General features: G+C 35.1%; 1 protein-coding gene across 14 annotated transcripts in view; it reads left to right on the top strand.

The window, feature by feature from the left end:
- Ank2 (ankyrin 2) overlaps positions 1-27,940 on the top strand; it is a 234,482-nt gene that overhangs the window by 155,455 nt on the left and 51,087 nt on the right. For 7 of the 14 annotated variants that reach the window (XM_046458781.2, XM_046458787.2, XM_046458785.2 and 4 more), the window contains 5 exons: positions 1,612-1,684; positions 9,615-9,759; positions 16,403-16,505; positions 17,048-17,151; positions 27,014-27,238. In XM_046458781.2, coding sequence (XP_046314737.1) covers positions 1,612-1,684; positions 9,615-9,759; positions 16,403-16,505; positions 17,048-17,151; positions 27,014-27,238 — 650 coding nt within the window. Of the gene's footprint in view, positions 1-1,611; positions 1,685-2,946; positions 3,001-9,614; positions 9,760-16,402; positions 16,506-17,047; positions 17,152-20,543; positions 20,580-27,013; positions 27,239-27,940 lie in introns of all 14 variants that reach the window. The other 7 variants (XM_058583755.1, XM_058583754.1, XM_058583757.1 and 4 more) reach the window with 3 other exon arrangements.

The following is a 27,940-nucleotide window of genomic DNA, read 5'->3' as shown; positions in this document are numbered from 1 at the left end:
AAAGAATTGGTGGTAGGATTATTATAGCCATTCAAACAATCTCTGATACCTATGTTGTGAAACCTAAAGAAAATATAGACAACTTATTCATTGTACTTCTGTGCTTTAGTTGAAGATTTTACTAATGTCATAGAATTTTCCTTTTAAAGTTCCCATGACTGCCAAGTGGTACACTTAATACATTTTAAATGGAGAAACTAGAGATATAGGTTTGAGACTCAGGAATATTTAGTGATATTTAGGTGACATTTAGTCATGAGATTTAGATTTTTATTCTTTTTTGTACATGTGTTTTATTTATTTATGTAAATTGTCAAAAATGGTACCTGTTAATGGTGCACAATGTGAAGCTTTGATGTGTATATACATTCTGGAATGGCTAAATCAAGCTAGTTTATATATCCATCATTCCATATACTTATCCTTTTTGGTGATGAGAATGCTTAAAATCTACTTCTTTGGCAATTTTCAAGAATACAACACATTGTTTCTATTGCTATAGTCACCATGTAATAAATCTCAAACTTACTATTCCTGTCTAACCGAAATTTTGTGTTCTTTCAACATCATCTCCCTAATCATCCTCATCTGGCCCACTCAGCCCCTGGTAACCACCATTCTACTCTCTGCTTCTATAAGTTGGACTATTTTAGATTCTTCATATAAGTAAGATCATGAGGTATTTGTCTTTCTATGCTGGATAATTTATTATTATTATTATTTTTAATCACTGTAGTGTCTTAGGTGTTCAGCATGATTATTATGCAATCTGCATTCAAAATGTTTCATGAGTACATGAGTGCCTGAAACTTCAGAGGACCATGAGAGGTGGCACACACACCTAGTGACTAGGGAGGCTGAGGCCAGAGGATGGCAAATTTGAAGCCAGCCTCGGCAACTTGGTGAGACCCTGTTTCAAAAAATAAAAAGGGTTGGGGATATAGCTCAGTGCTAAAGCACCCCTGGTTCAGTCCCCAGTACCAAATAAATAAATAAATAGGTCTCAACCTTATGCCACACATCAGGAGGGAAAGGCAGTACATCTGACCACTCTGGGTGCTATCTTGGAAGGCAGATAAAGAACATACCAGAATTGTGGTGAAATACAGAGAATTTGACTGATTCTCTACCGTTGATCTTCTAATCCAGAAAGGATGTGTCACATTATCTGCTCAAGTTAATTTATGTGGCTCACATTGTTTACAACTTCCTTTCCCAAGGCTTTGCTTTTAATAAAGTGCATGTTTTCATTGCTTCCTTTTAAAGCTTTTCTAGAAACGTCACTTAGTTCATTTTAGAGAAGCCTTGAAAGCATTAATGTGCTTTCTCAGTATGACTAATTATTAACGCCATCACTAAAGAATTTACTTTTTAAATGAGAACTCAAATAATAAACCTTCTCTTGCATAATTTCACTGCAAAGATCATTTTTCTTCTGAAGGAACAGATGAGTTTTCACAGGAAAGAGAGGTTTCCACAGGGTACACTTGGATAAGATGGGGCATTTGGGGCCTGATGCTGCTATCGAGTATGATCCATTCCATTGTTCTTTGCATCTTCTGTTTGATTTTTTTTTTTAACTTGAAGTCCTAATGATTTTTGTCTTTTCAGACCATCACAGAGAAACACAAGTTAAATGTTCCTGAAACGATGACCGAGGTTCTTGACGTTTCTGATGAAGAAGGTAAGACTTATTTGAACTGCTATGACATCTGTCACATTATCACACAGAGACCAACCCAGTGCTGGGGATGGCCACCTCTTAACACTTAGATTTAACATTCAAAGTTCTTTCTACATCTTGTTTCAATATGTTTACTTCTGCCACTGTGGGGGAGCAGGGAGGAAAGACTGATCAGTCTATTTTCTCCTTTCATTGTTTTTAATATATGTATTAAATGACAGTTGGCAGAAAGTGGAAAGAAACAAAACTGGTCATGCTTTAAAAGAGCTACCTGGTAATACAATTATTAATAATGTGTATTTTAATTATGTTAAAATATTTTTTATTCAAGTGCCTTAAAGTCTTTAAAGTATTCTTCATTAATGATATATTAAGAAATCTCTGCTTTCTGATTGATTCAAATGTACAGAACAAATATTAAATCCAGAGGAAAAGAGCCATAGTGAAGGCTTAAAAATAGCACTGCAGCAAATGGTACGAATCCAACATAAATAAGCAGCTCTTTAAGTAAAAAAAGATGCATCTTATAGTTTTAAAGTTGATAAAAATTATCTAAGGCAGTAGATTGCAAGTCCTAGGAAGCTCATTTTTCTAAAAGGCGTCCTAGGATCTGCCTAGGGTAAGTTTGAGGCATCTTGCCAGAGCTGGAGTTCTGGCCCCTCTACTTCAAACCAGAAAGTCGACTTTGTTTTATATTTTGAATTTTCATATAATAGTCCACTTGAATAAAAAAAAATCTGCTACTAAAAAATCACAAAGGCAGTTTATAAAGTATGTAACCTAGCCTCAATGGTGCCACTGTTGGTCATATGTACATGATTGAAAAATCATTGCCAAATGTTTATACATGGAAAATGTATATGTTTGAAAATTATTGCCTTAAAAGGTGGTACTAGGCTTAATACTATAGTTTTATGAAGAAATACTAAAGCATTTTTTAGGTTCATCAACATAAAATCAGGTAAAACTTTAATTGTGATATTTTTCTTTGGAACCAATTTGTTATATCACCTATTGACTGATAGGTATTGAGTTGTCTCAATTTATAAAAGAATCAGGACGGACAAGAATGAACAAATGTTGGGTAAATACATTATTATAAGTAAGTTAAAAAGTATTGTCAAAGTTATCAGATGCACATATTTATCATAATTTTGTGTTCTATCCTTATACTTTATGAACTAATTTTCCAGTATCCATGTATGCATACCATATTTTGTTTTGAGGATCATCTTTCTCATCTTCACTTCTATGTTGTACAGCTTTAAAACAGTTTGGGGACCATTTTGTTGATGGGGAAACACTTAGTGATTCAGGTACCATTAGAGGAACTTGGAGTGTAAGCTTTTCTTTGCTTTTGTTTTTTTCTTAAATGGATAAAAACAACTTGCTTAATATTTAAATCTGTGTGTGCCTGTTACTAATGTTTCTTTTGAAATAGCATGTGTAATATGGGTGGAATTGTATATGTGTGCTTATGAGTGTGCGGATTTTATTAACCTAGAAGCTTAAAGCTGTAAATAGTTTATGCTTTCAATGATTTTGCAACTACTATTGAGACTTACTAACATAACTTTATCTGATGATATTATATAAATATTTTTCTCAAACTAATATCTTTTCATAGGATATAAATTTAGAGAAGAAGTAATCCTTTGCTAAATTGATACTAAACTAGCATGATCATGTTAAAAATATGTTATTAGTTACTAACTAAGCTATCAGCTAAGACTGCTTGTAATGAATACAGTTCACATCATCCTTCTTGGATGAAGACATACTTCAAGTTTGGTAAGAGAAAATATTAAATTAGGAGCTGGGTATAGCAGCAAGAGCCTATACTATAGCCCCAACCACTGGGGAAGCTGAGGCAGGAGGATTACTGGAGCCCAGGAGTTCATCAAACTATGTAATATAGCAAGACCCTGGCTCTTAAAAAGTACAAGTATATATAATATATATTAATTTTTACTATATAAATTAGTGATTTAAAAAAAAACTAAAAATTAAAAAAATATTTTAAATAATGTCATTTTTTAAAAAAGTTAAGAATGGAGATAAATGAACCCTTAAAATTATTTATGGTAAACTTGGCATTTAGGGGAAAAAAATGAATGTTATAGATATTCTATAGCTAGAAATTTCAAAAGTACATGTGGTACTATTTTAATGCAACCCTACTAAATGAAAATCTAAATTTCTAACATGAAAAAAATAATGATTATTTGATTTAAAAATAACTTTATTTACAAAATAATTGTTAAAGAATTCCATTAGCTAGTGCATTTAAAGCATATATTATTGGTATATAAAACTTTATATCAAAACTTTAGAAATTTCGTTTATATGAAACAGCCTCTCAGACTGCACAATAAGGTCTAGCTATAACATGTAATTTAAAAAATTAAAACCATTATCTATTAAAAATTATTAGGTATAAGAACTGTTGATTTGAGAAGCATATTGGCTAATGATCAAGAAAGTCTCTTTAGTAAGAAAAAATTTCCATTTTTAATAATAGCCCAAAACTTAGTAACTTTTTATTCCCAGCAGGCAATTCAAGTTGAATAATTTTTATATAAAGGACATATTAGAGTATTATAAACTAACTTTTTCATTCAGGGAAAGTATAAAGAGAGTTGGCTTTGACATTGCCAACTCTTTAATGTTTTGCACAATTAAAATGTTTTCATGGAACCTGACATCACCCACGTGGACATATTGCATCCACATGTGTTTGGAAAGAACTATCCAATTCTCATTTTCTCTACAGCATCTATTATTTTAATAGTAGTAACACTGTACTACAAAACCAAAGAGTAGTCAAAACAAATACAGATGTCTTCTAAGACTAACTTGCTATTTATTATAGCAATCAGCATTATCCGTCCATGAATCTATGAACAAGTAGTGAATGTGAAATTTTATGGTGGAAAGGTCTATAACTGGTACTATGGGGGAATCAAAGGTGAATATGGGGTATGCCTTTGAGAAGCATGAATGGAGAGATAATGTATAAAAGAAGTATAATTTAGGGCAACATGTCAGGTTTTCATATTTGCTTGGCAGGATGGAGATACTTAGCAATTTCATAGATGATAGATGAATAAGAGAGTAATTTGGGTTTTGGGGAGTGAAGAAGGGATAGTGTGAAAGTTCCAAGATGCGAAAAGTGCAAAAGAGACGTAGAGTGGTCAAGTAATACAGTCAATTGATTTGGCTGATGCATAAAAAATGGGGGTCAGTTGTGGAGTGTTTGAATTCTTAACTGAAAAGTGTGGGAAAATTAAGATACCTTAAAATGTCATTTAAATCTGTTAATCCAATTAAATCTGTTAATTAAATCAAATTAAATCTGTTAATCCAACAGGGGTCCACAGAAGGCATGTACTAAGAATCTGGAAAGAAACAGATATCAAAGGAGAGACAAATAATTTATTGAAGCATTTAGATGTGTTATCTTATTTAACCCCCACAGCATCCCTGTGAGAGAGGCTATAGATTTCCCCCATATTTTTTTTTCAGGTGAGGACAGGCTTATCTGCAGGTGAGGAGAATAAGCCTTAGAGACATTAAGTAGTTTGTTCAGTGGCACACAGCTATTAAGTGGTAATAGAATCTAAATAGTAGTAGAATCTAAATCTAGCATGAAAACTGTTGTAACAGCTTGGTTGTGTTAGAAAGAACATCTTCATGGAGGAGCATGGCAGGAAATACAAGAAGAAGACAGAAGTGGGAAGGGAATTATAACGTCCAGACTTCATTGAAGCTGTGAATGTAATCCTCGACATCTCCTAGAATCATGTGCTGATTCCTGTCTTTGCTGACTCAGCTCCATAGCCATAAGCTGTAAGTGGGAGCTGAGGAGTTATAACACTAGTGCAGTGGGGAAAAAAAAATGATCCAACAGTTGAGAACTCCAGCATGGCAGAGCATTGTATGAAATACCGAGGCTCCATCTGTCTTCTGCTTTGACACACTTCACTTCTATTGTGAACACTTGACACTTAGTGAAGCCCTTATCTCAGAATTTGGTCTTTTCCCCATATATCAACAGCAATGATAATTTGAATGGGAGGGAGCTTAGTGACATTTCAGATAATCATCTTCTTCCCAGCATCAAGAGAGGTTGTCAGAGGGGAGGACTCTTGTGACCATTCCATTTTATCTTAATTTGTGTCTATGCTCTTCAGATCTGTGTCCTACAGAGGCTGGTTATTTTAGTTGGGTTTGTGTGATTGTGATCAAAAGGCCCAACAAGAAAATCTTAGAGAAGGAAAAGTTTATATTGGCTCAGTTTCAGGGGTTCAGTCCCTGGTCATCTGAGTCCATGGCTCTGGAACCCAAGGTGAGACACAACATCATAGAGGAAGGATGTGGCACAAGGAAGCAGCTCAGGATGTGACAACTAGGAAGCAGAGAGCACTGCTCACTAGAGACAAAATATAACCCCCAAAGCACACCCCCAGTGGTCCACTTCCTCCAGCCTCACCCTGCCTGCCTACAGTTACCACCCACTTAATCCACATCAGAGGATTAATCCACTGATTAGCTTACAGCTGTCATAATCTTTTCACCTCTGAACATCTTACACTGCCTCCCCTATGAGTTTATGGGGGACATCTCATATCTATACCATAACACTGTTCATGGTTAAATTCCACTATCACTATGGAATCTTGTAGTTTCCAGCTATCAAAACTTCAACTCTGCTGTGATACACTGATGCTTTTACGGTTAATAGGAAAGCGTTGTCACAACATTGTTTGGAAAGAATTGGAGAACACAACAAAGAAAAGTAATTCATAAACCTGGGAGTCATCATTTCATTAAGTGAGGAAGTAGGTAATGAGGGGGAGGTGTCATCCTGAGTATAGGCAACAGTAAGGAAATTTATATAAGGTTTATTATATGATGGAATAAAATAGGTTTGACTATTTTACATTAAGTAAGTAAGCTGATAAAAGGAAGTATGTTGGTGTATAATAATCCTTTCACAAGCTAAGTTACGTAAAAGTTTTTCCAAGTAAACTGGAAGTCTACTTAAATAAGAGCTAAATGTATTAAATCAAGCTATTGTTTTAAAACACTCATCCCCACAGACCTGATCACCTTGGGCAAAGAAGTAGTTGTTTTGTTTGCTCATATATGGAAATTGCAAAGAAGTACGGTGGTTAGGGGTGGGATAGGTAAAGAAGATGAGTTCTGTTTGGGACAAGCTAAATCTGAGTTGCTTGTAGGAATTTCAGTGCCCCAAACTAGGATTAGGACACAATTTCCATTGTGTAGATGTGGAGTTTTCGAGCAAGGTCTACGATGGATATAGATTTGTGTATAGATAGTGTAAAGGGGGTCCTTGAACCATTCAATAATCTTAATAATGCATGATAATATATGACATAAGAAGAAAGATTAGATGGGAAATAGCAACATTTATGAGAAGTAGAAGCTTAGAAGAAAAACTCAAAGAGGTAAGGGGAAGACAAGGAGAGATTTATGTCAGAGAAATTAAGAAGAGTAATTTTCTAGAGAAAAAAAAGCTTCTTTGAGTCATCTCTCTCTGAGACATAATCATCATGATCATCATGATCAGAGAGAGAAAGCAGGAGGGAAAGAAGAAATACAGGGAATTGAAATAGAGTAATTGTGTTATATGCATTTGTGAATGTCAGAATAAACCCCACTATTATGTATGACTATAATACATTAATGAAATGTAGAAAATAAAATTTTTTTAAAACACTAAAAAAGATTAAAACAAACAAACAAAAAACCCTGTGATGTTATATACCTAAGGCCATCATAGGTGTCTCTAGAACTGTGAAGTGCTGGGCGTGGTGGCTTGGAAGTCGGAGGCAGGAGGATGGTGAGTTCAAAGCCAGCCTCAGTAGTTTAGCGAGGCTCTAAACAACTCAGTGAGTCCCTGTCTCTAATAAAATACAAAGTAGGGCTAGGAATGTGGCTTAGTGGTCTGGTCGAATGCCCCTGAGTTCAATCCCTGGTACCACCCCCCATCCCCCACCCTACTTCACTCCCCCCATCCCCACCCCCACCCCCACCAAAAAAGAAAAAAAAAACTGTGAAGCTTCTTTGTGTGTGTGTATGTGTGTGTGTGTGTGTGTTTGTACTGGACATCAAACCTAGGGCTGCCTTACCACTGAGCTACATCCCCAGTCCTTTTTATCTTTATATATACATATTTTTATTTTGAGATAGGGTTTCATTAATTTGCTTAGGGCTTTGTTAAGTTGCTGAGGCTGGCCTTGAACTTGCAATCCTCTTGCCTCAACCTCCCAAGTTGCTGATATTACACGTGTGTGACACGTGGTTTTTAATAACACTAAACATAGCAGCTGTCAGATAGAAAGCACCATGACAAAACCTCAAAATGTAGAGAATGAGGGAGAATGCAAAGGAAATCCAATGTCTCATTAACTCAGTATAATCAGAGGTTTTTAAATTTTATGCCTTGATTTGTTACTAGAGGCAAAAAAAATTGATGCATTTGATTAAAAATGTACTCTTAAGTGGCTTGCTTTCTGTCTTCTAACAAGATTCTGTATTCATAAGAGAGAAGACAAGGATTGGATCCTGTGGTTCTTTTGCATAACCTTCAAGATGAAACCATGAAGCTGCGTCTTGCGCCTGCCAGCTAGACTCTTTTCTCTTTCTTTCTCCCCTTTTCTTTCCATCACATTTTTTTAACCTTATTCTCTCCACAAACACATGACAAGAGGGAAAGATGGGTGGAATAAGGAAACTGGAAATTCAAGACCTATTTGAGTAAGGAGTTTTTGGTATTTTCTTTTCTTTTTTGGACTGGTGATTGAACCTAGGGGTGCTTAGCCATTGAGCCACATCCCAGCCCTTTTTATTTTTTATTGCTGAGACATGCCTCAAACTTGCCATCCTCCTGCCTCAGTCTTTCTGGATTGCTGGGATTACAGGCATGTGCCACCACACCCGGCTAATTTTCAAGAACTTTAAGAACCAAGAAATTAAAGCTTATTTTGAGTTGCTTTTGTTCCCCATCACCACCGTGACTTCTGAGAAAGTGAACTGAGAACTGGCAGATTGGGAGAATCAAGTTGAAATGCAAAACCAAATTGATGTGGCAGAGGGAGGGGATGCCCTATTTGTGGATAATATTAGGAATGTTGTGTTAGAAAGCAAAGCAAAATTGCAGTGGATTCTTGGGGGTGGGATAGTAGAGTGGGGGAAAGAAAGAAAAAGAGAGTGAGAATGCACCAGATGACATTCGGCTTTTTGTCAAGCAATCCCCAATAGATAGCCTGTGTTATGTGACAGTTCTACAGTCTACCAACCCATCACTTTTTCACAAATAAGTGTGTATGTTGTCCTCTCAAACATTAGCAAAAGTCACTGAAAATAATTTAGGCTTGTACCCAAACTATATAGTGTGTTTTGTTAGACCTATTCTTAGAATTCATCTTAGATTTTTTTCTTACTTTATTCAAGTGTTCTTCCCCTAATGTATGCATTTTATTAATCCTATAAATTAATTATTCCACTTAAAATTTGTTTGAGAGGAATAGACATTTTTAAAGCATATTGTCAAATGTATGAAGAAACTATGTACAAAATTATTGAAAGTACAGATAGAAGCCAAGTAGTCTATGCATTGGATTAATTATTAAGCTAAACAATATAAGCTAAAAACCAGTTGTCTTGATAAAGCAAATTGACGGGCTTGAAAAGAATTATAATTCAGGTAATTATTTATTCTTTATATATTTTAGTATGTTTTAGCCTCTTTCAAGTGTCTGCATGCCTCTGTGTTCTACTAGAGTGCAGTGTTTCATGTATGTCAGGGCTGTATATGGAATGCATTCTGCAATCACAATCATAATTTGTAGTTGATACTACATCCAACAAATAAATTCCTCCATCTTCCTCTGCTTGTTTCAAGGGGATGACACCATGACAGGTGATGGGGGAGAATACCTAAGGCCTGAGGACCTCAAAGAACTGGGTGATGACTCCCTACCCAGCAGTCAATTCCTGGACGGCATGAATTACCTGCGATACAGCTTGGAGGGGGGACGATCTGACAGGTATTCACGCAAAACTTGATGACCATTGAAAGTGTATGCAACACAATTTTTATGATGATAAAAAAGTAGATGCAATTATTGAACACTTAATGGGCACCTCACCATTTTCAGCAATTAGTATTTCATCTCATTCAGTTCTCTAACAACTTTAAGAAGTGTCCATTTGCTGGGCATGGTTGTGCATGCCTGTAATCCCAGTGGCTCAGGAGACTGAGGCAAGAGGATCGTGAGTTCAAAGCCAGCCTCAGCAATGGCAAGATGCTAAGCAGCTCAATGAGACCCTGTCTCTAAATAAAATACAAAATAGGGTTGGGGATGTGGCTCAGTGGTCCGGTGCCCCTGAGTTCAATCCCTGGTACCCCCACCCCGCAAAAAAGAAGTGTCCATTTTCAAGAACAGACACTAAGGCCAAGAGAAATTAAGTAATTTGGTAAAATCAAACAACTACTAAGAAGCAGAACTGTGATAAATAAGAGTCTTTAATGGTGGGTTTGATCATCTGCTACTTCTTTTCCTCTTGGTAAATTCAAAGGGCCATTTTGCATATAGAACCTCTTACCAAGTGGCATCTATAGATATCTCTTAATCCCTTTTTTTTTTTTTTTTGGTTAATCATATAGTTTCTGTGAACAAAAGTACATTATGAAGAATAATTAAAACGATTCAAAAGAAAACTGTGCCTGGAATTAGCTTTTTCATAAAACAAACAAACAAAACTGAATAGATCTTGGAAAAACTGAGGTATATTAGAAACTATCTGAGCAAAACCTTAAGGAGCCTCACTTTTATAGAAAAATCTGGAGGGCTGGGGTTATAGCTCAGAAGTAGAGTGCTTGCCTTGCACATGTAAAACACTGGGTTCAATCCTCAGCACCACACAAAAATAAAGATATTGCATCCATCTATAACTTTTAAAAAATTTTAAAAAAGAAAGATCTGGAGAGGTTTATATAATATCTGAAATATATGCTCTGTGTTATTTTTGGTTATTACTGGTAAAACTCGTACTTGTTACTTTCTGAGGCAAGCTGATTAAGAACACTGGAGCTGGGTATGGTGGTACACACCTGTAATCCCAGTGACTTGGGAGACTGAGGCAGGAGGATCACAGTTCAAAGCCAGCCTCAGCAATTTAGCGAGGCCCTAAGCAATTCAGTGAGACCCTGTCTCTAAATAAAATACAAAGAAGGACTGGGGATGTGGCTCAGTGGGTAAGTGCCCATGGATTCATTCCCCAGTACCAAAAACAAACAAAAAAATCTGGAATACCTCATCAAAAGCATGACTACTAATTTAGGTCAAGCATATCGTTGTCCATGTAGTTCTATTTCCTAATCAAGACTCTCATGTTTCTTCCTATCTGTCTGTCTGTCTATATATCTATTTATTTATCATGATACTGAGGATTGAAACCAGGGGTACTCTACCACCTGGTTTATATATTTTATATATATTTATATTTTATACCCCTAGCCCATTTATTTTATTTTGAGACAGGGTCTCATTAAATTGCTGTGGGTCTTGCTAAGTTTCTGAAGGTGCTCTTTAACTTGCAATCCTCCTAAATCAGTCTTCCGTGTGGCTGGGATTACAGATATGCATCCCCCACCTGGCTTTGTCTATTACTTTAATGTTGCTTCTGTTCTAAGCTATTTTATGAATAGTCCATATATTTACAGTTTAAGAAATAATTACACTAAAGAGTAGTCAATTCTAAGGAAACAACTGGCAAAACTGAGTTTTTCTTGGGCTTTTTCTTTGAATATCAGTGCTTTCTACCTTTTTTTTTAATTAACATTCCAATGTGGATACAATAAAATGCATTTGTTTCAGGCTTTGTGGTAAGGACTGAAGGTGCCAACATGATTAAGATATGCTTGCTAAACTCATAGCCTAACAGGGTGGGAGACAGTAGATTAGCAGTAGACAAAGAGGGCCACTGGAGCCCTGTGGCTTGAGCTGCCTGGAGAAGAGCCCAAACTGAGATGCAATGATGATAATGATGGTGGGGAAAGGTAGGCTGGGCACCTGAAGCCTTAATAGGTCACAGGCAAAGGCTCACAATGTGTGTGAACAACAAAGAAGTGTAGCATTTCTAGAGAATAAGTGTAAAAGAGGAATCATATTTATATTTTTAGAGGACTCCTTCTACTAATGAGATGGAGGATGAATTTTAGAGAAGAGTTGTTTATCTGAAGGACTAGATCTCTCAGTTGTAGTCACCTGAGAGCCTAGTGCAGGGTTATTAACCATGATTGTTATGGAGGGCTTCAACTCTAACCTTTGAGATGGTCATGGAGGGAATTAAAGCAATGAAAAATCTAAGACATATCTCAGAATATGTCTTAGCCAGAATATGAACTAGCCAGATTTGGTGATGGATTTCATGGGGTGGTTGAAGTGGTTGGTAAGTTGACTGCTTGGCCTTAGTGGCTTAGATACAGGATGGACCTTGGGATCAGGATACAGAAGGAGGAGCCCATTGGGAGATTGTGGGGGGGATGATGGGGGTCAGTGTATCATACATTAATTGGAACACATTTTGAAACATTGATAGATTTGGAACTTATAACCTGAGATTCTTAGAATTTCAATAAAAGGAGAATTAGGAGATGTTTATAGTTGTGCATCAATTCATCATAATCATGAAAAACTATATTACTATAAGCCAGAAAAATCTTTATTTTCAGCATAGTCTCTTTTATTAAAAATACATACTTCATTCAGTCATTTTCCCTTCTTTTAAAAGTGCTTTAACCTGAGAAAGAATGTAGAATATATGTTCTATTAAACAGGGGTGGATGGTTTGATACCTCTCCTTAAACTGAATTCTTATTAGCATGTAAAGACAGGGACAGGAAGCAAACCAACACATGATTGTCCTTCAGGTCCACATGTGCCTATCTAGAGTCCCAGATGTGTTCACAGTCTCTTAAATGGAACCATAGGCAGCATCTCATTTTCATGGTTTTCTTGTTCATTTTACTTTCTTTAATTTTTAAAATTTTGCTCAGGCAATTCAATATCAGTCACCTTTTTTTTTGTAACCATTTTTCCCTTTCATTATTTCTTTATTTGGTATGCTCTCAATAGTACCATGCCCAGGTAGGTATTACACAGCATGAGAACATGGCCTTCCTGGTTTCATCCACATCTCCCTGCTCACTGCTCAATGTGTGTGTATGTGTGTATATGTATGTTGGCAAGAGGTGCTTATATTCTAGAATTATGGATCTATTCTCGAAGTAGGATTTTTTTGGACTAAATTGAAAAACTGTTTGAGCTAGAGAGATGAATCTATTACTGGAATAAAGTGAGCTACAGACCCAAGTGTGACTTTAACTGTCACAGCTCCACCTTGTGGTTGACAAAACATGAACATAGCTTCCTCTAAACTAACCCAATCAGCTTGTGTGTGCTTGGAGAAGACAGAAAAAGGATGATGATGCCTAAAATGAACAGAGATGCAAAATAATAAAAAATACGCAATTTAATTTATGTTGAACAAAAACCCAGATAAGCCTTGAGGAGTTAGATTTTGCTTCCACTTTATTTTATTAGTGCTTACAAATTTTAAATTCTGTCCAAATCCAATATAAAACACCAAATAACAATGAACTGCAGAAGCTTCTCCATTTATTAAAGCAAGCAAATTAGATTTTTTGGATATTCACTTGTTAAATAAGGTTTGAAATTCCACAAATCAAATGTCTAATAAATATTGTCGTTTACTAAGAGTAATTATTACACTTTTCAGTGAACTTATACTTTCATATTAGCAAATATGAAAGCAATTTCACCATAGTGAAAAAAGTATAAATTGAATCCATAGCAAATTCTTGGCAACCAGAATGGACAGTAAAAATGTACCCTTCTATGGAGATATAATTATATATATGTTTTAACTGAACAGAGGCCCTCTGACTTAATGGAAAAAAGAGGAATCCTATTGCAAAATACTGAAACTTGTCTGTAATGTTTTAAATACATTAAAACAATTTAATTTTTTTTAAAAAATAAATCAAGTCCCTGGACAATTTCTGATCCAGGGACTTGACTTATTTCAGAGCTTTGTGCTAGTTATTCAGAGAAAATAATTTTTCTGTCCTTAGACTATTCCAATCATAGTCATTTCATTTAAAGAGATTCTATAACAGCATAAAAACAAAACAATTAGAACCTATAAACATTCATTAAATAACCAATTAGTATAGCAGAGGGCAGTAAACAGAGTGAGCTAGAATAAAATTCTTACACAGAAATACTTAGAGACACGTTTCATCTTCCTCATTTTGCCACATTCTCTCTGTCCAATTTTTCTCATTCTGTCCACATATCCTAACATTTTGCCTTCTTTACCCATGTCATTTTGTCTCCTTTATCCTTCTTCCTGTCTTTTAGGAAAGACAAAAAAAATTATAACAAGAACAGCAGCAGTATCTCTTTACTCTTCCCAGTTCAAAACCAATTGAGAGACCCAGTTATCAGGTAACTGGATATCAAAAATCCACCTCAAATACTGATATCAAGTGCTGATGTGGCTTTATATTCACAGCCCAGTGGGATCTTTCGTACCACATCCCTGAAACACACAGATGAGTTCACCTCGTCAACACCACTCCTTGAGAGTGACAGTTGAGACCTGGTGACTTTTTTGAAAATTTAGACAGGTATAATGCTGACAGGCATGTCACTAGGTTTTACTTAGGGTAGCTTTATTTACCATTCAGTTTGCCCCCATCCAGCTAAATTCCATTTACCCTTGAGACCAGTGTTTCTGCTATTCTTGTGCTGCATTCAAGGGTTGGTTTTGCCTAGTGACAGTAAAAAGTTACCCTTCCATGGAGAAGGGTAAATGTTTTCTCTATGATCAGACTAGTTCTAGTCATGGACTGTGTGCCTCTTGTTCCTTTTGTAGTGTTGATGAATATACATCGAGCAACTTTAAATGTATATAGTCAAAATCTGAATCTTTTAAATCTAAAGTTTTGGATAGAGATTATGTAATTATGAATCTCAAATCTTGAAAGGGTGAGTGACATGAATCAAAGTAATTGATGTAAAATATGCTGTCTCCAGCTGCTGGGATTTAAAACCCTAAAGCAGGGGCAGCTTTAGCTTTGTCAGGAGACTCAATCTGCCTCCAAGAGCCTATTAAAAAATAAAAAGCTAATTCCCAAATTATATTAGATTTTATTTTATTATAAACCCATAGATTCATATAGGGATACATGCCTAGGTTCATATTATCAATTACTTTGATTCATGTCACTCACCCTTTCAAGATTTGAGATTCATAAACCTACCTATAAAATAGGAGAGGAGAGGTCTTAGATTACTATGAATAACCTCTCAAGAGAGGATTTCTTCAAAGACAATTGTAGTTGTGATGTCTCATAAGGAGAATAGTATATGGCTTATATAATTAGATGTATTTTCAAAATTAAAATAATTCCTACTAATATATTTGCTACCTTGCCATCCAGTCCATAATTCTACTGTGCTTCACTGGTCAAATGCCAACTAGCTACAAGTAAATGAAAGTTTGCTTCTATCAATATTATGAGAATTGCATACCTTCTCTCCTCCCCGACTATGGGCTTTGGGCTAATATTTTGAATGCAGGTCTTTAATTTATGGACTAAAGTCACATAATAAGCTATAGTATTTAAAACATCCAAATTAAGATATTTATTATATGCAACTGATTGAAGAATTAAATTGTCTATATGCAAATGTTAAGTTTTGTTTGAGTGTATAACTCAGAACTTTGAGCTGCAGATTTATCAAAAGTAGATCATTTTTCAAGGCCTAAATCCCATTTTGAAGCCCAACCTCAGTTTCATCAATGTCCATTAGCAATTTGTCTTTGTGCTGGCAAGCGTGTCTGTGCTCGGGGCTGGTGCTTAGAAACCGTTTCTTGTGCTCTTGCATCTCATCCCCACGGCAACCAACACTTCATTGGTGCTTCACTCACCACACGCAGGACACACCAAGGGGACAGTGCTCTCCTTTGAAATAATAGCATTGTTGGAGTCACCAGAGAAAAACAGGAGGAACTGCACTTCCACAGGAAGCATGCATCTGACCTCAGTTCATTTCACTCTGTACCTTCCAGGGGAGTGGACCAACATTCAGTCATTCAGTTTAGAGAGGAAGAGAAAGAGGCATGCAGAGAATGGAAAATAATAAGCGAAAATGAAACCTGCGCTTTCGTTTTGTTCTTCTCTCTGAGGGGCTGCCTAATTTTTCTTAGTGGCAGGGAGATTAACATTTCACACAGATTGCAGCAGTTTATCCTAGAATTAGTTCCTGTGTGACTTTCTTGTACTGGCAGCAAGTAAACTGCAGTTGCTGGTTTCAAAGATTTCTGGGAAGAAAATGAATCAGATTAAGAGTATCACATTTTAACTTCTGGATTCCCTTGTGCCTTGGTCATTGAGCAGTAGGAACCAGTCAAAGGAGGTGTTAGTTTAGCTGCTGGACAGAGAGGTAGGGCAACGCAGAGACCTTGTCCCCCTGGAAGTTGCACGGTTAGCTAATAGCACGCTTTTTTTCACTTCCCTGCTCGGCTCATCATTTCATCCTCCCAACCCTACTACTGCTGTTGGTATATCACCATGGCCTCCTGCCAACCTACCAGCCTTCGATCCTTCAGTTCCGACAGGTCTCACACTCTGAGCCATGCATCCTACCTGAGGGACAGTGCCATGATTGACGACACAGTTGTGATCCCCAGTCATCAGGTATGTGACCTTTTGCTTTTCTGTCTTTGCTTTCTGGATAGCTTTGAAACATTACCTGATGCTAGAAATGTCCTGAGAAAGCTTTTAATCTTAAAACAAAAAAAGCCTTAATTCAGTCGGCAATTTAGGATGCATATATGGTATAAGATGAGTAGTAGCTAGCTTAAAATTTATATATCTTTCAGTATTTAAAATTGATAGCTATGAGAAAAGGCTTACAGTTTATGCTGAAATATTCTTATTTAAAAATAGTTTTATTTTAGGTATGATTTTATCACTTTTGGTGGATAGGATAAAGGGAAATAGATGGACACTTAATCCCTTCAAAAAAATTATACTAAAGTGATCTTATGTCAATAATATAATTTTAAAAGGGAATGCATTATAAAAGATTTCATTGTAAATGCATTGGTCTTATGTTCTTAAATGAAAATCTTTCCAGGAATCACCACCTCCTTGTGTTGCCATTTTAAAAATTTCACCCTATTTTACTTTAATTGAAGCAAAGTATTTTTATGAAATCCAAGGTTCTTTGTGTTTAGGTGTCAACCCTAGCCAAGGAGGCAGAAAGGAATTCTTATCGTCTAAGCTGGGGCACTGAGAATTTAGACAACGTGGCTCTTTCTTCCAGCCCTATTCATTCAGGGTGAGTAAATCAATATTATGTATCCAGATCAAGAGGTAAAAAAGAGATGAGAGTGAAAATAACAGCTTTGTCCAATAGCTGTAGCTGATGGCTCGCTCACAGTGCAGGTGACCTTCATCAAAACCTGTGAATAACATTGCTTCATCCAATCTATACAAATAGAATAGAAAAAAGGTTGAATTCAACATAGGAAACGGATTATAGTTTTAAAATAACTAGCAGGACTTCGTCAAATAGCTTGCTAACTAACCAGAACATCCCAGTGGCCTCCTTTACAGAAGTTTGAATCACATAGATATGCAGATAAGTCCATTACTGCTTGAAGTAGGGATATAAATAAAAGGACAAGTTTGCATGCAACTGTAAGCTTCTCAGTTGTATTTTTAGAGTCATCCAGAATAAGTATGAAACAATTTAAGCAATATTGTCTATTTATACTAACTCATTAAGAAGCAGGACTTGAGTCATACTTTCAAACATAAAATCATTCTTAAGGTGTAAGAATTCAATTAGGTATAATATAAATTCTTTAAGAAGTTTTAAATTGTAACATAATTCCAATTTTTTTAGTAGCTTCGAATATTGTGGTAATTTCATAATTATATATAAAATCCCCATATTTTATCATTTAATTACTTTTTAAAAAGCTCTACCCCTATTTTATTTAATTGACAGTAATATTATGGTTTAAATTATTATCCCAAACTTTTTATTTATAATCCCCAGGGCTATTTGGAGTAGCAGATCTTTTCTTCTTTTACTCTAAGATAATTTCCTTTTAGGAAAGTATTCCATGGTATTGTAGTTAAACATTTTGAACTTCTTAGTCTAACCTTCTATGAAATAAAGACCATAGAATATAAAATTGGTTCTTTAGATATTCAAAACAATCATCACATTTTCTTTATTAAATAACAAAAGCTAGCTTCTGATAAAGGAATTGTATCGAGGAATAAAAAAAAATAAACCTAATCTAAATTTCCTTACATACTTTTAAGTATAAAATGAGATAACTAAAATCTCTCAGTTGTAAAATATTGGAAAACCATAACATTGCATTCTGCAACTAAGTTTCTCAACAATGATGTATAGGAAGGAAAAGAGGCATAGAACCAGAGGAATAAAAGATCATATGCAAGAATCCAGAAACTATATTAAGTATTTAAAATCCATATACACACTAGAGTGTGCAAAAGATTATAGTCACTACTACTTATGCAATCCCCATCCCATGTTCCAAATTTTTCACAAATTGCATCAGTTAAGCAAAACATATTCTGAATCCTCTAAATGACAATACCAACACAGTTCAATTTATAATGGTAATATTTGACTTGTTATTTTCATTAGGTAATTTACTATCTGTTAGTGTTTCTACTATAGTATTTGAACAAACCTAAAGCTACAGATGACTCTAAAAGCATGGCTGGTCTGGAAAATTTGGTTCCGAGTATTGCTGTATTTGAAAACTACCATGATATTAGTGTATACGAATAATATTCCTCATACTGTATCATTTAACAATGATTTCTTGTAATCTTGTACACAAGATTCCTGAGCAGTAGTTTTTTTAAGGAACTGAGTTTCCATTTAATTCATTGGGTAAATTCCTAAACAACTTCAAAATCTGAAAATGGAAGAAAAAGAGTGCTTTTTATTTTTAATAAAGAGAAAGTAGTTTCTAATGCACATGTCACTGACTTGTGTATATAATGGTCTAATAGAGTTATGTTAGATTATTAAAAGATCCAGCTTCTACTAATAAGAAGTATTGGTGATTTTATTTTACCTCTATGGTTACGTTTTCAAAGACTGATGACCATGAGCAGAGGAGAATAGGTACAATATTTAGAGTTACTGGGGCTGGTATGTGGCTCAAGAGGTAGCATGCTCGCCTGGCATGCGCAGGTCGCTGGGTTCGATCCTCAGCACCACATAAAAATGAAATAAAGATGTTGTGTCCACCGAAAACTGAAAAATAAATATTAAAAAAATTTATCTCTCTCTCCTCTCTCTCTCTTAAAAAAAACCCATAGCATTGTATTCTAATACCAAGCTTCTCAATAATGATGAGTAAAAAGGAAAGTACTCCTAGAACCAGAGAATTGAATGATCATAGATAAGAATCAGAAACCATGTCCAAAATTCATTTTAAATATTGTTATTCCCAAAGTTTTGCTTTTGTAGTGATTCAATAGCCAGGAGCCATGAATTAAATGCCCACTTATGATGTTGTGCTACAAGATAATATGAATAATATGAGTCCATAAGATGATGATCTTTTAAAAGAACTTCATAAAAACATTTTGAAGATGGTTTTGCTGTGAAGGTCACATTACTCTAAGGAATAAAGTCTATTTTTAAAAAATGTGTTGAAGACATTTGCTCAAATAATGGAGTATTTGAAATGCAAGGAATCCAAGGCTGTTTTTCAGGTCACAACATGAAATGTTTATCCAAGTACTTATAGTGGTGATTTACTTGTTCATGTGTTTTATCACACCCTATGGTCTCTTTTAGATACATATAGGCAAATTCTTTTGGATAAACAAAACTTTTTATAACTAGCAAAACAACCTGTTTTGTAAGATTGGATTTCTAGTCCATTAAACGTGTATACTTCTGTATGTCATCAAGTGTTGAAAATACAAGTGAACTATTTGAAAACATATGGAAAGTTTCCAAGAAAAGCAGATTCACAGGTAGAAGAGAAGTGAAGGGTAGAACCATAGAGTGGGATTTAACATTAGGTCCAGTGCAGAAGACTACAATCTCCAAAGCAGGGAATTAAGTTATTTAAAAAAAAAAAAAAGCACTAAGAATTCATTTGCTTAGTATTTTGTTACAGACTGGTAGGTAATTAATGTTTTCTATTTTGCCTTAGAGTTTATGCTGTTTGTCATTGAAGCTATGTTTTAAATTATGCATTTTCTGTTTGCATTTCTTTTGTGGTAGCCCAAAATGTATTATCATTGTTCTAAAAGTTTTAGAAGTATGAATGAAAAAATTTTTGAGTCAAAATTATGTCCATCAAGTCAAATGTATATTTTTCATTATAATACCCCTTGACATGTCATAGCTTCTTGAACACTTAGACTTTAAGTGTTCCCATGAACCAATGTTCAATAATGCTACAAAATCTACATCCAGTGATTTTATAACATCTGCAGTTTCCTTAACTGGGAGTAGCTACAAAGCCCCCACACCTTGTCTTTCTTTCAGCATTTGCATAGAGCTGTCTCATTGTATTTCCATCTTTTTAAAAATTTTTTTAGTGAATACTGTGTTGGTATATAAGTTATATATTTCAGTTGAAAGTCGCTTCTGATTTCATTCTTTATATTTCACTTTATCCATTCCTTCTCTGTGCTAAAGTATCTATTCTATTGCAGCCGCACCTCTCCATGTCTTGATCGTGACAACAGCAGGTGAACTTCTGCATAATTCCTTCTCTGAATCTGTTGCCTATTCCTCTCCCAATTTCACCATCTCCTTCCGCATATCCCCAACCTCAGGATGCTTTAGTGTGGAAGATACCTAGCCAAACAGATAGGTTTATGTTCTCTAAATCATGAGCATGGTTCACTTTCCCATTCTCTCTCTGCAAAGGGAAAGTTGCTTTATTTACTGTCAGTGGAAATAAGGTGGGGCTGTGCCCAGATTAATATGGGGTGCCTGTCTTGGTCGTGGGTCTCCACATCTCAGCTTCTTTTTGTGAGAAAAAGTGCTACACAGAGCTAAAATATGTTGTTCTCTGCAATTATGCAAATTAATTGAATTATTTTAGAGTTTTATTGAAGATTATCATTTTAAGTGGCACTTAGCAGGCTTTTTGATTTTGTTTTAGCTTTGTTTGGTCTTACCATATTTTAGGTGAGCCAAAGGCTGAAAGTTTATTAATAGTGAATTTCCTTGCTAGTACTGCTTTAAGTATAACCTTATGATATTTTGGAAATTGTACTATAGAATGATTCTAGTCCGCTTTCTAAAATAAGCTATTATTCTATGTCATTATAATAAAGTTATTTTTAGAGGTTGCAGACTGCTGATTAGAGGATAATTCTTTAGTCATCCATGATGATACTATAGATCAAGAGTCTACAATTTAGACAATATTAGCATTATTGAAAACGTATCCTTTTACTTTTTCTCAAACATCCACTAAATATTATCTTTCTGTATGTGAACATATAATGATTGACAAATAATTATTTGGTGATGGTGATTTTAACAAATTGGAAACATATTTTCAAAGCCCATTTTTATCAACTTTTCAGTTTATGGAATTCAGAGAATTAGGAAGGAATCAAGGGACTTATAGACGAGAAAAAGCTCATGGTGTGATTTTCTCACAGTATCTTGGAAATTGAATTTAATTTGAGACCCTCTTGCTATGTATATGTGGATCACTGAAGCACCCTGACTTATTTTTTCCTTTTCTTTCACCCAGTAACTAACTATGAATGTTGCAATCTCCTTGTCCCTACCCCCATCGTCCTGGATGAATTAAAAGTAAAACTAAGTATCAGTAACTTTTGGGGTGCAGATATAGTCCTCAAAAGACCAGATCATTGTTTTCTGCTGACTCTGAAGCATGTACCCATTTAGCTAATCAAATTGAATATTTGTAGGCAAGTCATCTGCATAATAATAGTGGATTGCTTTTGCTTTCTTTTAAAATTGTAATAACATTGTATCTCACAATTTAGAAAACTTCAATAAGAATTTCTACTTTGCATGACTGCTGAATTTTATTTGGAGAGTAAGATATGCTATTAAAGCTGAACGTTACCTGGTTTTTTTTTTTTGTTTTTTTTTTTTTGTCTGTATAGTCTTTAGTTGATGTTTAGTGTAGTTCATATACATATTTCAGCAAAGCAGCTATTTTAACTGTAAGGCAAAAATAATACAAAATTCTTATTTTCCACTTAGGAATTCTTCCAGAACATCTAAAATGGAAGATTCCAGTAGGTTTTCTAACCTACTCAATAGGAAGCTACACATAACATTTTAACCTTTGGGAAGCAACTTAGAGTTTGTTCATTGATGTCTCTCATTTTATGGATGAGAAAACTAAAACTTATGAAGATGTTAAGTGACCTTCCTGTGGTTACAGTGATAATTCAAGACAGAAACAGGTCTACAACCAGTGAAGAGCATGATGCGCGTTACATTATCCTGTGCCCTGCAATAATAGCATTTTTACATTTTATTTAAATAGTAAATTTCATAAACAAAAAAAAACTCTATAAAATCTTATTAAACTACTTAGCACAGATCCAGGTTCATTGGTGGGTCTCAAAAAATTTTAGTTTTCCTATTTTTATGTGGTCATAACTTATAAGACATCCAAAATATATAAAACTCTGTGGCTACAGGTAAAAGAAGACGCTGGAAGCAAGCATTTATTGAATTCTGTATGTTTACCCATACGACTTAATTCTCACCATAACCTTAATATGTAATACGATTACCCCTCACTGACAGGAGGCTTCAGTCTTAGATCTCATAGCATGTAGAGCTAAGCTTTGATCTATTTGTTGTCTTTTTTATATGTATCTAATTATGTGTTTTTTACTTTAATTCTTTTCATCTCTAAATGTTTACAGGCATTATCTTGTCTCATTTTTAATCTTCTCAACACTTAAGAAAATCATATTTATTTGATCAACTCTAACATGGTGACTGACTCATCTCATGGCTCACGCCTTCCAACCTTTCTCTTGTTCTATGGTACATAAAGGTAAAATAGTCTCTTATGATCTGCTTTCTGCAGCTTTTTTGTACCTAGAAGAATAATCATCCCCCAATTCTACTACCTGTCTCAATAGTGGCACTTTTTGATATTCTGCTACCTTTAATGAAAACTCTCAATGCTTACCCAATTTTGTATTAGGAACTTTGGGCTTAACTGATTATATATTGACCTTTACCAGTAGACTTTTCATCAGTAACTAGATATAAACTAGGGTCATTATTTCTCCAATTCCTTCTTATTTAAAGAAAAAGCTTCTTATACTTTGCAACTTCATAAGTTCAAAATTTTTATTAGTCATTTGGCAATTGCACTATTTGAGTCTCATTTGTTTAGAATATTTTCTTGCTAGACTTACATTTTTATTCATTTTGACTGTCAATATTTAGTTCTTTCATGTCTTACAAGTCATCTTTCTACTTGACATTCTTCTCTGTTCTCTCTTCCTGAAGAAATTGCCTCACTACAAACTACGGTTTGTCATTTTCTGTGCCATTTCTTTAGTTACTTGATGAAAACAAAAAGCTTTATTTTCTTTAGAAATTCAAGTCGCCTCCCAAATTATGCATTTTTGCATTTTATTTTTCCAATTTGATTTGCATTTGGTGCAATACTTAAATATTATTTTCCTGATTTATGATGATACAGAGATACTTACAGGTAAATTTATTAGCTTGCAGCTTTAGTCCTTAAGAACTTTTACTTTGGATTCCCTATCTTTGGTCTTTCTTCATACAATTTTTATTCCTAATTAAAGTATTTGCTTCATTAAATTCGAATTCTTGGTTTTTGCTTAGTACCATTTTCTACAAGTTCTCTGCCAAGGGAAATAAATACATTAGATATCTCATTTTGGAGCAGAAATAAGCTGACAAACTATAATGAATTAAAAAGGCCTTTCAAACTGCTTTGCTACATGTGAGTGGAGTAATTGGAAAGAGTTCTGGAATAATTGTCTAGAGACCAAAAAAATTAAGTTACCTCTTACTTCATCCTTCCTCATTAGACACAAATTTAGACAATGTCTCATAACTGGCCTTTTCACTCTTCCATTCATTTATTGATTCAAAAATTACCTACCACATGTTGCAGGACCCACACTGTTCTAAGCACTGACACAGGAAGAAATATGGAGAACATATTCACTGCCTTTTATGGCATTTGGGTGTTTCCTAAATGGGGCTGTAGTCCATTTCTCACTGATCAGGAAGTTAGCAGTTCTGAGCAACGATGAAGCCATCAGGAGACATCTGGGCTTAGACCGTGAGCTTCTTGGAAGCACCACCTGGTTCTTAATAGGAAGGTAACAAAGACATGAAGAGGAGTGTGGAAATGGAAATCATGGAGCAAGGAGAATAAAAAGAGGGTTTCAGCTACACGAAATCATGGAAAGTAATTGAACATGTGGTTATTTGACATTGTTATGGTCAAGAACACAGCTACTGCAATTCACTGTTTAGACAAGGGAACCCAAGAAGGTAGATGTTATCCATGTTCTTCTAGATGGAGAATTGATATATAGGCCATATGCCTCCACTGTGGCAGATACAGTGGAAATGTGATAGCAAATAATATGAGCACTGAAACTTCTTAAATGCCTTCAAAAAGTACAGATACTATTGAGGATTCATAACATTAATGAGATATTTTATAATAATCCCTTGACTAGCTTTAGTCCCTTTTCTCTTTTTGCCATACAGATAATAGTAAATAGATTTTTAAAAACAGAGGACGTAATACTGTTAATTATCAATGAGTCAAAAATGTTATAACTAGTTTGGAAACATTTTTAGTTAAAATGTAAGCTTTTTTCCCTACTTTTAAATGAAAATCAATACAAATATCATAATCAAATAAAATAATAAAATGGAAAGGAAGCCTTTATCTTTATGTTACCAGTTCTTTTAATTCTTTTATATTTAAAAGTTAGATAAAAATTAAAATTGTAATAACATTGTATCTCACAATTTAGAAAACTTCAATAAGAATTTCTACTTTGCATGACTGCTGAATTTTATTTGGAGAGTAAGATACGCTATTAAAGAAAATTTTAAGAATTTATATTAAAGACTAATAATAAGAGCCAATATTTTCTCATTGTTTTTTGATAAAGACCAGAAACATCAACACTTCAGTATTGAAATGTTGATTGTATTCCCCAGTTTTCTTCCTTTCCTGGGAACTCCAAGGCTAGGGAGGAATGGCAGATCTGGCCTGGCTCGTGCATGTGGGAGGACTGTGTGCCTCTTCCCATGGTCTCATACTGCATGACGTGCTTCAGACAGGCACACTGGGCTTCTTCGCACCCGTTTTTTATTACTAGCGACAGATTTCTGTTTAATGGCATGCTTAATGAGTTCTATGTTCTGCTATGAAGAAGATGCTAAGATATTATTCTTCACTTGTCTAAAAATAACATAAGTGTATTGTGTTTCTATCCTGTAACTTACTTTGATAAAATACCTTTCAATTGTTTTCAATGTTGTCTTGGAAGCAATATCTAGGTGTGTCAAAGCTGGTTCTTTGCTGGTTAAGTTATAAGTAGATCCATGAAACACCTATATGTTGCTTTCCTATTTTTTTTTTGTCTTGGTGTAATGATCTTGCAAATGCAATGAAAATAGGGAAGACATTAGTGCAATTGGGTAAGAGCCTACACCCTATTGGTATGTATCTTGGCACAAGTGTGCATGACAATTAGATTGTCATGTTATATAATTTTTGCTCCTTGAGAAAGTGAGTGCCTAAGAAACTTTCATAAGTGTTATGTCTAACAGATGTCCAGGTTAAGCTGGAGCAGGATCTATAACCATCCCAAAGGAAACAACTTCAAAGATAAGACCACTGCTTTCTCTTGATACACTTAAAAAAGCTGAGTCACCTTAGGTTATAGATCTCTTTGCCATGAATGATTGATTTAGTAGGCAAGGAGCAAAAGTAATAGAGGTGCTTTTATATTTCTAAATTATGACTTGCCACATTCAATTTATTATACTTTGGGGAAAATCATGATGCACAAATATTCTCCACTAACAGAGCTCAGAGTTTCCCACTTGTGAAATGATGGTTCAGAAACAGAGCAAAGGAGCCAGGCATCCTGGCGCACGCCTGTAATCTCAGAGGCTTGGGAGGCTGAGGCAGGAGGATTGTGAGTTCAAAGACAGCCTCAGCAATGGCAAGGCACTAAGCAACTCAGTGAGACCCTGTCTCTAAATAAAATACAAAATAGGGCTGGGGATGTGGCTAAACAGTCCAGTGCCCCTGAGTTCAATTCCCAGTAACCCCTGCTACCAAAAAAAAAAAAAAAGAAAAAAAGAAAAAGAAAAAGAAAGAAACAGAGCACAAGGGACTCAGCTGCTTCCAGTGCCCATCTTCTTTGTTTCAGTCAGGTGGCCTGGCAGAAAGACTCCTATTTAAAAAGTGAAAAAGTACATTTTATCTAGCAAACTGGTTCAATCCAAAACATTTAGTCATTTTGCTTTTCTCCTTTTAGAATGCAATCATTAAAAATCTGCATCCTGGGTAAGATGATGTTGGCGCAGGATGTGTTGGCATGGATTTGACCTTGGAAGACAGCTATCGAATATTTTTATCAAGTCATAAGATCCTATCAAAATGAGCTGGACAAGATTTATTTTGAAAAATCGTCTTGAGTTAACTCAGAAAAACTGTTAATTCGGTCTTTCCTCTCTGATCTAGCTTCACTTTATTTCAACATGTGGATTATTCAACATATGAGGAAACAGAAGTCTTCACGCTTTTACCAAAAGGAGACTTCTCAGTATTTTTTATATAATTTCATTCCAGTTACTTTAAAAATCATTTGGACATATTTTAATCTTACAGTTTATGTTTAAAATCAACATTGTCAACAAAATTATAATTCTTCTTTAGTAACAGATGAAAATTATACAAAAAAAAAACATAGCAGAAATAAAGACACTGGTATATGGTAACTTTTGAAAACAAATGATTTACCACCATCTACTTAAATAAAAAAGAAAAAAGTTTGAGGCCAAATTATTAGGGAAAAAAATTAACTTCACAAAACTTGATAATTTGCTCTAATATTTCAAAACCTACCTGACATTCTATTTTAATTTTTAGCTTCCTGGTTAGTTTTATGGTGGATGCCCGAGGTGGCGCTATGCGAGGATGCAGACACAATGGGCTCCGAATCATTATCCCACCTCGGAAATGTACTGCCCCAACACGAGTCACCTGCCGGCTGGTCAAACGCCACAGATTGGCGACCATGCCTCCAATGGTGGAAGGAGAAGGCCTGGCCAGTCGCCTGATCGAAGTCGGACCTTCTGGTGCTCAGTTCCTTGGGTAAGGGTTTCTGATAAGCCTCCCACTTAGACACCGATGAGCTTGTGTCCTCTACATGAAATCACTAGGATGGAATGAAAACAGGTACGTCAAACCACTTTGAAAGAGGATCGGCTCCTATGAAATTTTTAAAAATTGGAAGTCAGACCTGAATGCTCGACTCCACTTACATGCCTCTTCTTTTAAGGCATTTAGGAGTTAAACACTCAGGCTGATTATTATTCTTTCTCTTTGGATGTCATCAGACCTGCCAGATTCCCTTTGCAAGTAACCATATTTTAGTTGATGGTAGGTATTTTTTTTTCTCACCTGAGACTTAAGTGGCAAAGTATAAAGAAAAAAAAGAAAAATACTGCTCTATTCCAAACAAAAATGTATTTATAGCCTCATGTCGTTTTTGACGCAGAATCATTATCTTCATTTTGAAAAGCAGTGTTGCCTTTATGGAATATCCAAAAATCAAAATTGCTACCTTGAGCCTTAACATTAAACTAAGCTGTCTATTTAGCCACATCGTGTTTTAAGGTGCAATCATCAAGACTAACTTCCACCTGAGGTCATTTTGGCAATTTTGAGCAGAAATTAGCATTTCTCATTTCTTCTGTTTGTCTGTACGGCTGCTGTTATTTTAAGTGGCATCTCAATGTGTCAAGAAAGGAATAGCTATCCCTGAAAGCGGACCAAAGGATGAAGTTGTGGAGG

Source organism: Marmota monax, unplaced genomic scaffold, assembly GCF_021218885.2.
Source record: "Marmota monax isolate L192 unplaced genomic scaffold, Marmota_monax_Labrador192_F-V1.1 WCK01_AAM20220418_F8-fsc00002, whole genome shotgun sequence".
Classification (NCBI taxonomy): Eukaryota; Metazoa; Chordata; class Mammalia; order Rodentia; family Sciuridae; genus Marmota; species Marmota monax.
Note: the sequence above shows the minus strand (reverse complement) of the source record. Positions and strands in the feature narration are given on the sequence as shown.